Source organism: Heterodontus francisci, chromosome 48 (genome assembly GCF_036365525.1).
Source record: "Heterodontus francisci isolate sHetFra1 chromosome 48, sHetFra1.hap1, whole genome shotgun sequence".
In the NCBI taxonomy this organism is placed as follows: domain Eukaryota; kingdom Metazoa; phylum Chordata; class Chondrichthyes; order Heterodontiformes; family Heterodontidae; genus Heterodontus; species Heterodontus francisci.
The window spans coordinates 4,424,608-4,434,826 of NC_090418.1; the positions used below are offsets into that span (position 1 = coordinate 4,424,608).

The following is a 10,219-nucleotide window of genomic DNA, read 5'->3' on the forward strand; positions in this document are numbered from 1 at the left end:
TCTCCCTGACTCGATAACTCTCCAAGATCCCCGCACTCTAATTCTGGCCGCTCGAGCATTCCCCTGATTTTAATTGCTGCATCGTTAGCAGTCTGGGCTCTAAACTCTGGATTTCCCTTCCCAACCTCATTAAAGACGCTTCTTAAAACCAACCTCTTTGACCAGGCTTTTGGTTCACCTGTCATAATGTTGCTTTATGTGACTAGGTGTCGCACCTTGGGCTGTTTTATTAGGTTAAAGGTGCTATTGCAATACCAGTTGTTGTTGTGGTGGGAGGGAGGCCGCTGATTGGTGGGTTGGGAGGGAGGCCGCTGATTGGTGGGTTGGGAGGGAGGCCGCTGATTGGTGGGTTGGGAGGGAGGCCGCTGATTGGGCTAGTGCGTTTTTGCTGCAGTTCCTCCTTCGGCCGCCGGCGTCGCTGTTTCTGGACCCGGAAGTGCAGCTTTATAACAGTTCCCCCAGCTCGCAGGGGTGCAGCGCAGAGATAATTCCCCCGGAGGCTGGCAAGATGGTGGAGAAGAAACGGGAGAGTTTGGGTGAGGGCCGGGAGAGGGAGGAGGAGAGAGGGGGGAGGAGAGAGGGGGGAGGAGGGAGAGGGAGGAGAAGGGAGAGGGAGAGGAGGGGGGTTCGGGTTTAATTTCCCGTCACCGAGTGAGGCCCCGGGGTAGGTTCCCGGCCGCTTCCCGTTGCAGTGACTGACATTCCGCTGTGTTCAGGCAGGTCCCAGGATGGCGGACAGCGGCGGGTTCTGGACCAGGCCACTCGGCAGCGGCGCCTGAACCGGCAGCTGGACGCCCTGGAGAAGGACAACTTCCAGGATGATCCGCACGCAAACCTCCCGCAGCTCAAACGCCTGCCGCAGTTCGATGACCACACGGAGTCCGGTGAGGGAGGGGAGGGGGGTCAGGGAGGGCGTGTGAGGGAGGGGGGTCAGGGAGGGAGGGGAGGGGGGTCAGTGAGGGAGGGGGGTGAGGGAGGGCGTGTGAGGGGGGGGTCAGGGAGGGCGTGTGAGGGGAGGGTCAGGGAGGGCGTGTGAGGGGGGGGGGGTCAGGGAGGGCGTGTGAGGGAGGGGGGTCAGGGAGGGCGTGTGAGGGAGGGGGGTCAGGGAGGGCGTGTGAGGGAGGGGGGTCAGGGAGGGCGTGTGAGGGAGGGGGGTCAGGGAGGGCGTGTGAGGGAGGGGGGTCAGGGAGGGCGTGTGAGGGGGGGGTCAGGGAGGGCGTGTGGGGGGGGGGGGTTTCAGGGAGGGCGTGTGAGGGAGGGGGGTCAGGGAGGGCGTGTGAGGGAGGGGGGTCAGGGAGGGCGTGTGAGGGAGGGGGGTCAGGGAGGGCGTGTGAGGGAGGGGGGTCAGGGAGGGCGTGTGAGGGAGGGGGGTCAGGGAGGGCGTGTGAGGGAGGGGGGTCAGGGAGGGCGTGTGAGGGAGGGGGGTCAGGGAGGGCGTGTGAGGGGGGGGTCAGGGAGGGCGTGTGGGGGGGGGGGGTTTCAGGGAGGGCGTGTGAGGGAGGGGGGTCAGGGAGGGCGTGTGAGGGAGGGGGGTCAGGGAGGGCGTGTGAGGGGGGGGGGGTGAGGGAGGGCGTGTGAGGGGAGGGTCAGGGAGGGCGTGTGAGGGAGGGGGGTCAGGGAGGGCGTGTGAGGGAGGGGGGGTCAGGGAGGGCGTGTGAGGGGGGGGTCAGGGAGGGCGTGTGGGGGGGGGGGGGTCAGGGAGGGCGTGTGAGGGAGGGGGGGTCAGGGAGGGCGTGTGAGGGGGGGGTCAGGGAGGGCGTGTGGGGGGGGGGGGTTTCAGGGAGGGCGTGTGAGGGAGGGGGGTCAGGGAGGGCGTGTGAGGGAGGGGGGTCAGGGAGGGCGTGTGAGGGAGGGGGGTCAGGGAGGGCGTGTGAGGGAGGGGGGTCAGGGAGGGCGTGTGAGGGAGGGGGGTCAGGGAGGGCGTGTGAGGGAGGGGGGGTCAGGGAGGGCGTGTGAGGGGGGGGTCAGGGAGGGCGTGTGAGGGGGGGAGGGTCAGGGAGGGCGTGTGAGGGAGGGGGGTCAGGGAGGGCGTGTGAGGGAGGGGGGTCAGGGAGGGCGTGTGAGGGAGGGGGGGTCAGGGAGGGCGTGTGAGGGGGGGGTCAGGGAGGGCGTGTGAGGGGGGGAGGGTCAGGGAGGGCGTGTGGGGGGGGGGGGGTTTCAGGGAGGGTGTGGTGGGCTTGGAAGGAGGATGGAGGCATTGATGGGAGGGGAGCGGCTGTTGCTGCCTGGAATTCTGGTGATGATTGTTTGTGTTTTAGCAAAGAAGAAGAAAAAAACTCGGGGCGATCACTTCAAGCAGCGATTCAGGAAGAATTTCCAGTCACTATTAGAGGAGCAGGTAGGGTTTATTGTTGGCTTGTACCCCACAAGGGTTGGGGGGGAGGTGGGGGAAAAGGGAATTTAGGGTAACCATCTGTGCCGGGGTAGAAATCACCGGTCAGCTTGTACACATGTGAGGGTTCGGGGGCAGGAAGGTATTGCCTGCTTGTGCATGTGGGTTGTTGGTTTATAGAACCAGACTGATTCCTGGGATGGTGGGACTGACGTATGAGGAGAGATTGAGTTGGTTAGGATTATATTCGCTGGCGTTCAGAAGAGTGAGGGGGGAATCTCATAGAAACCTATAAAATTCTAACAGGACTTGACAGGGTAGATGTCAGTGTCCCATGAAATGGAACACCAATCCTTCAGCTGCATATTTGCTTTTCTGATCTCATCCCTGTGCCAGTTTGCACATGGCTTGTGTAATAATCCTGAGGTCGTGACCCTCGAGGTCCTGTTAATTTCGCTCCCAGCTCTTACTAGCATTCTTAGCAGGATCTTCTCTCCGTTCCTTCCGATCTCTTTGCTCTTGCCCAAGCTGCTGGACTGATTGCAATCTATAGCTTTGAGAAGATAGTAACAAGATGTATTTAATTTCTGACAAAACAGAACCTGAGTGCGAGCGAAGGACCGAACTACCTGACAACCTGTGCCTCTCCTTCCAAACTGCCCCAGCGCCATTTCTGTGCAGTGTGTGGTTTTCCATCCAACTACACCTGTGCATCATGTGGAGCCCGTTACTGCTGCGTCAAGTGCCTGGGGACACATCAGGAAACCAGGTACATTCTGTAGCTGGCTCACTCTTCCCGCGTAACCATAGCCACAAAATTGTCTCTGTCAGATACAGAATAAAACTCCTTCACTGTCCCATCAAACACTCCCAGGACAGGTACAGCACAGAGTTAGATACAGAGTAAATCTCCCTCTACACTGTCCCCATCAAACACTCCCAGGACAGGTACAGTACGGGGTTAGATACAGAGTAAAGCTCCCTCTACACTGTCCCCATCAAACACTCCCAGGACAGGTACAGCACAGAGTTAGATACAGAGTAAATCTCCCTCGACACTGTCCCCATCAAACACTCCCAGGACAGGTACAGTACGGGGTTAGATACAGAGTAAAGCTCCCTCTACACTGTCCCCATCAAACACTCCCAGGACAGGTACAGCATGGGGTTAGATACAGAGTAAAGCTCCCTCTACACTGTCCCCATCAAATACTCGCAGGACAGGGACAGCACAGGTTAGATACAGAGTAAATCTCCCTCTACACTGTCCCCATCAAACACTCCCAGGACAGGTACAGCATGGGGGTTAGATACAGAGTAAAGCTCCCTCTACACTGTCCCCATCAAACACTCCTAGTACAGGTACAGCATGGGGTTAGATACAGAGTAAAGCTCCCTCTACACTGTCCCCATCAAACACTCCCAGGACAGGTACAGCACAGAGTTAGATACAGAGTAAATCTCCCTCTACACTGTCCCCATCAAACACTCCCAGGACAGGTACAGTACGGGGTTAGATACAGAGTAAAGCTCCCTCTACACTGTCCCCATCAAATACTCGCAGGACAGGGACAGCACAGGTTAGATACAGAGTAAATCTCCCTCTACACTGTCCCCATCAAACACTCCCAGGACAGGTACAGCATGGGGGTTAGATACAGAGTAAAGCTCCCTCTACACTGTCCCCATCAAACACTCCCAGGACAGGGACAGCACGGGGTTAGATACAGAGTAAACAGTTATTCCATTTCCCTCACCAACCATTCTCTATCTCTTTTGCCAAGTTAATGGTGTGGACTGATTCCCTCTGGTGGTGAAGACTGAGATTGCCTGACCCTGAAACCGATCTAGTGCAGACTCCTTGGAGCTTCTCAGTCAGAGTTGCTTTGAGCTGAGGTCCTGAAGTTGGTTAGTTAGTAACTAACTCCTTTTCCACCCGGCCCTCCAAGTCTGGATTGATGGGTGTACCAGAGCACTGCTGGCAAATCATTCATCCATCAGACACGATGGTGCCCTCACCTGACATTGACACATTGAGGGTTTCTGGATAGTTGAAGCTCCTGGATCCCTGGTTGTTCATATTCTCAGCCTGTAGCCTCGAGACAGTTGCTTTACCCACAGTCACTCAGGTAGGCACCAGTGAACTCCATTACAAATGAAGGTTTGGCATCGCTCCGATACTCAGTCCCCACTGCTGCCATTAGAAAACTGATGGGTTTCCTGCAGCTTAACAAGGACTCCATTTAATCTTCCATGCAGGTGCCTGAAGTGGACGGTGTAAAGTTGGGAGTCTGGAGCTTTTGTGCAGCCAGTGTGCAGCAGACAGCGACTTCAACCCTGCCTGAATTATAAAACCGACTGTTCTCTTAATCTCCTCCACCTTTCAGGGCTAGTTTAAACTTGACAGCAGTCTAGAGAGCCAGAAAATGCCACATGCGATGTTTGCAGCTGTACAGCCGGGCCTGTGGGCAGCAGGCAGACAATTGTCTCTTTAAAAAAGAATGTTGGCTTGGATGAAGGAACCTTGTGTAATGCAGCACCTCTGCTGGCTTCACATTACAGCTTCAGTCCTGATTTGTACAGGCAGACTGCACCTCTGTCTAACATCACATCCTCTTGCAGCAACCCCCTCCATAATGCACCGCAATATCATCTTGGGTTACGAGCTCAAGTCCTGGACTGGGGTTGGCACCCTGTGACTTCCTGACTCAGAGGTGAGATGTAACCAAGTTAACCCTTTTGAAGTGGCTGGTGGATGCCCAGAAATGGTGAAGAGTGATGGTACAACCTCAGAGTGGAGAGGCACGGACATCTTTGGTACCAGTTGGGATAGTGCTATGCCTTTTCTACTGTTTCTAGTCGTGGAGCAGGTTGTATAGCTGTGTTTATCTTCCACTTTGGCAGTGGTTCCTTCTTGTCATGTCATCGTACTGCAGCCTTGCATGTTACAACTCTTTATTTTTGAGGAAAGAAGTTTTTTCCTCTTGGTATGGGCTAGTGATTGTATCTCAGATTTCCTAAGCTACTTAACGCTGTACCTCTCCAAGCAATGTTTAATCCAGCAGGTTATCGGTGGGAAGCTGAACCTGCTTGGTTATCCGGGTAAAGTTTACTGGAATAAAGTTCACTGGACCCAATAATGTACAGTTAAGTTTGGTTGTATTCAAGATGTAAATTCACACTTGGTAAAGTCTGTAAAAGGTTCTTTTGCAGTTTGGTGGGCGGGAGGCAGGAGAGGTGCAGAGTGAGATTGAGTGTCCTTCACAACCTCAACGTCCCAAAGCACTTCACAGCCAATTTTTGTGACTTTTTGGAGGGTAGTCAGTGTTGTAGTCAGGAAATGTGGCAGCAAATTTGCTTATAGCAAGGTCCCACCAGTAGCAATGAGAAAATGACCAGTTAACCTGTTCTAGTAGTTGAAGATAAATATTGGCTAGAACACCCTACTGTTTCAATAGTGTCATGGGATCTTATAGGTTCAGCTGAGGGCAGACAGGGCTTCAGTTTCATTTCTCACCCAAAGGCCTCTAAGCCACTGTCTTTCCTGTTAAAACAGTGACCATATTTCAAAAGTAATCGTTAGCTGTGAAGTGTTGAGAGCTATTCGGAGGTTGTGAAAGACTCTATATAAATGAGTTTTTCCTTTACCGCATGCTGTGCTTATCCATACAGGCCAATAATGCAGGTTGGTGTTATCCTCTCCCCATAGATCAAAGCCCTCACTGTCTGCAAGGAACTATTCATGGAAGTTAATGTGAAGTGGGGGTCTTATCCACAACATACAGTTCAGTAGCTGAAGAGGTGCAACCACGCAACTGGTGGGAAGGGTGATGGGGATAAAATGGAGGTGGGGTGTGGGGGTGGAGGGGAGAGAGAGTAAGGAATACAAGCTGGGGGGGGGGGGGGAAGAAGAGAGAGAGTAAGGAATACAAGCTGGGGGGGGGAGGAAGAGAGAGTAAGGAATACAAGCTGGGGGGGGGGGGAGGAAGAGAGAGTAAGGAATACAAGCTGGGGGGGGGGAGGAAGAGAGAGTAAGGAATACAAGCTGGGGGGGGAGGAAGAGAGAGTAAGGAATACAAGCTGGGGGGGGGAGGAAGAGAGAGAGTAAGGAATACAAGCTGGGGGGGGAGGAAGAGAGAGAGTAAGGAATACAAGCTGGGGGAGGGGAGGAAGAGAGAGAGTAAGGAATACAAGCTGGGGGCGGGAGGAAGAGAGAGAGTAAGGAATACAAGCTTGGGGGGGGGCGGAGAGGGAGGGAGAGAGAGTAAGGAATACAAGCTGGGGGGGGAGGAAGAGAGAGTACGGAATACAAGCTGGGGGGGGAGGAAGAGAGACAGTAAGGAATACAAGCTGGGGGGGTGGAGGAAGAGAGAGTAAGGAATACAAGCTGGGGGGGGGGGTAAGAGAGAGAGTAAGGAATACAAGCTGGGGGGGGGTAAGAGAGAGAGTAAGGAATACAAGCTGCGGGGGGGGGGGGGAGAGAGAGTAAGGAATACAAGCTGGGGGGGGTAAGAGAGAGAGTAAGGAATACAAGCTGCGGGGGTGGGGGGGGGGTGCGGGGGAGGAAGAGAGAGAGTAAGGAATACAAGCTGCGGGGGGGGGGAGGAAGAGAGAGAGTAAAGAATACAAGCTGGGGGGGGAAGAGAGAGAGTAAGGAATACATGCTGGGGGGAGGAGGGTGGGGGGAGTGGTGGGTGTTGGACTGAGGGGGAATGGGGGCTTGGAGAGTTGGGGGTCGGGGTTCAAACAGTGGGGAACAGCATTTCCTGCAGAGCTGGGAGCAGCAGCCTCTGACAGGGAGTGCTGCACTCCGTTCCGCACTGGGAGTATCAGCCTAGATTACATGCTCAAGTCTGGAGTGGGGCTCAAAACCCTGACTTTCTAACTGAGGCAAACGTGCTATGAATTTGCCTGATTCACCGCCAGAGAAAGTCTGCTCAGTCTGTAGAGAGAGCAAAAGGTCAAATCAGTTCAAGAAAAGCCATCAGTTTATTAATATATCTATAATTTATTGAAAAGTGCACAGATTATTTGCATCATGACAATATACATACACTTTACATGCGTAATATACAATGCCTCTCGACTACAAATACTTTAAAGCAGAAAGGGCAATGTCTGATCTGGGTGCCAGTAGGATATCTCTCTCAGGATTCCTGTACCCCAATGCAATGTAAAGAAATTGAACATTGAGGTACAGTCTTAGAATCACAGAATGGTTACAGTACAGAAGGAGGCCATTAGGCCCTTCGAGTCCTATGCTGACTCTCTGCAGGAGCAATGGAGCTAGCCCCATTCCCTTGCCCGGTCGTTCTGGAATTTAATTCCCTTCAGGTATTTATCCAATTCCCTTTGAAAGCCACACTTGAATCTGCCTCCACCGCACTCAGGCAGTGCATTCCAAATCCTAACCACTCACTGTGTAGGAAAGTTTTTCCTCTTGCTGCTTTTGGTTCTTTTGTCATTCGCCTTAAATAGGTGTCCTCTGGTTCTCGATATTTTCATCAAAGGGAACAGTTTCTCTGAGTAGTCCAGACTCCTCATGATTTTGAACACCTCTATCAAATCTCCTCTCGACCTTCTCCAACCTATCTGTATAACTGAAATCCCCCATCCCTTGAACCATTCTTGTTCATCTTTTCTGCACACTTTCTAAATTCTTTGCATACCTCCTAAAAGTGTGGTGCCCAGAACTGGGCACAATACTCCAGTTGAGGCCAAATCAGTGTTTTATCCAGGTTCACCATAACTTCCTGGATTTTGAACTCTCTGCCTTTATTTAGAAAGCCCAGGATCCTGTATCCCTTTTTAACCACTGTCTCAACCTATCCTGCTACCTTCAGTGGTTTGTGCATGTATTCCCCCAAGTCTCTGTTTCTGCACCCCCTTTATATTGCCTCTCCTCATTCTTCCTACCCAAATGTGTTACTTCACGCTGCTCGGCATTAAATCCCATCTGCCATGTTTGTGCCCATTCCACCAGCCTGTCTGTCCTGTTGAAGTACACCACTATCATCCTCTTCAGTTCACAGTACTTCCAGTCTTCTCAAATAGCACCATATAACCATTGACCTCCAACACCTAGAAAGACAAGGACAGCAGGCTCAAGGGAACACCATCACCTCCCAGTTTCTTCTCAAGTCGCACACACGCCATCTCAGCTTGGACATGTCAGCTGTTCCTTTATTACTACCCTGACAACCCTGTGGGAGCACTTTCATCACACCAACTCCAGTGGTTCAAGTAGAAGGCTCACACTACCACCTCAAGGGGCAAATAGGGACGGGTAACAAATACTGGCCTTCCCAGCAATGCCCACATTCCCAAATATTCATTTAAAGATTGAGCAGTAGGTACTGAGAGAAGCAGACATGGACTACCTGAAATTCATAATGCCTTTTATTAGTGACCAAGTTTCTGAATTTTATTCTAGTTGCTGTCAGATTGCCTATAGTGTTGCTCAACTGTAAGTACAACAGCACATTTGTTATAACCACAGGGCCATGTTGCGCACAAGGTATTATTCTGTTGCTGTGGTGTAGGTAAACTCTGCTTAAGGACAACTAGAAGCAACTGTTGAAAATTTCTGTGGATTGGTGGCTGCCTGTAAATCCCCAGCTCTCCCCTTGGGAACAGGCCTGATTATTAAGGGTAGAAAATACATGGGTTTCGTTTATTGTTAAAAGTATTTATTTTAAAATGCTATTTCTCCATTGCTCAGTTCAATTGATGTTTTATGACTATTATTGGAGCCAATTAGAATCAACTGTGACACTTTCAAATGTGATAGGCATACACTAGGACTTGCATTTGTACGCACATCTATTTATCTGAGTATGTCAAAGAAAAAAACTAGAATTTATATAGCACCTTTCACATCCTTTGGAGGTCCCAAAGTGTGCACACACTTTGAAGTCACTGATGGTAATGACAGCCAATTTGCACACACTCCGATGTGCAAACACCAAGCTCCCACAATGGGATAATGGTTAGTGAGGGATAAATGTTGGGAACTCATCCATTCCCCACTGAAATGGTGGCTGTGGGATTTTTTTGCATCCACCTGATGGGGCCTCAGTTTAACGTCTCTGAAAGCACTCCCTCAGTACTGCGCTGTGAACATGAGCCCAGATTCTCCGCTCGAGTCTCCGGAGTGGTGTTTGAACCCAGGACCTGTCTACTTAGAGGCATGAGTGATTCAACTACACTCGGCACGTCGACTGCATGTGACCTTGCTCGTGGGCAGTCTGTAGGGTTAGGGGTTCATTGGACCAGGATGCACAGATGTGATTCAGCCCTGTTTTCAAGTCGCACGTTCTATCGTAATTTTCAGCTATTTCCATTATAAATACTTATGTTGTCAATTATAGGGGGAATGACCCATTTAAATTTGTCGCATTGTAATCCCAGTGGTGTCACTGTTTGAAAAACCTAAAAAGTATCAGACACTGCCTCTTAGAAAAAGCACACAAAAACACTTAAATAAATAACTTTACAATAAATATCTTGGAGCAGCGTATCTTTCACAGGGAAGTTCAGGGAACAGTCAATTTCAATTCGATGTTATAATGAGGGGGAAATCACAGCTATGTCTGTTATAGTTCACTCGTGCACAAGTTCCTTACACACTCTAGTGAGTGGAGATGTTGTAAGTGTCTGCAATGACTTTGATAATGTGGTGGTAGCTGATAAAATGGTGCAGATTGTGCAAGGGGTCAGCTTCTCCGCTAATGGTGTTCATTGCAGGTGTGAGGCATTAAGGGTCCCAGCAACCTCATCTTTAAGTGCCAGTCATTACAAATTCTGTACTCCAATGCCAAGCTAGATCTTGTTGTGGAAATATATGTTATCGATGTGTCCCTCACAAACTCAATGATGGGTAGAGGC

General features: G+C 51.5%; 1 protein-coding gene across 1 annotated transcript; it reads left to right on the forward strand.

Annotated features, from left to right (window-relative positions):
- The first annotated feature begins 433 nt into the window (after nucleotides 1-433).
- znhit1 (zinc finger, HIT-type containing 1) lies at nucleotides 434-6,163 on the forward strand. The gene is made up of 5 exons (XM_068024042.1): nucleotides 434-536; nucleotides 717-884; nucleotides 2,259-2,338; nucleotides 2,932-3,101; nucleotides 4,592-6,163. Exons 1-5 carry the CDS (start codon nucleotides 509-511, stop codon nucleotides 4,611-4,613), a joined length of 468 nt encoding a protein of 155 aa, XP_067880143.1. The 5' UTR covers nucleotides 434-508; the 3' UTR covers nucleotides 4,614-6,163.
- The last annotated feature ends 4,056 nt before the right edge of the window (nucleotides 6,164-10,219 follow it).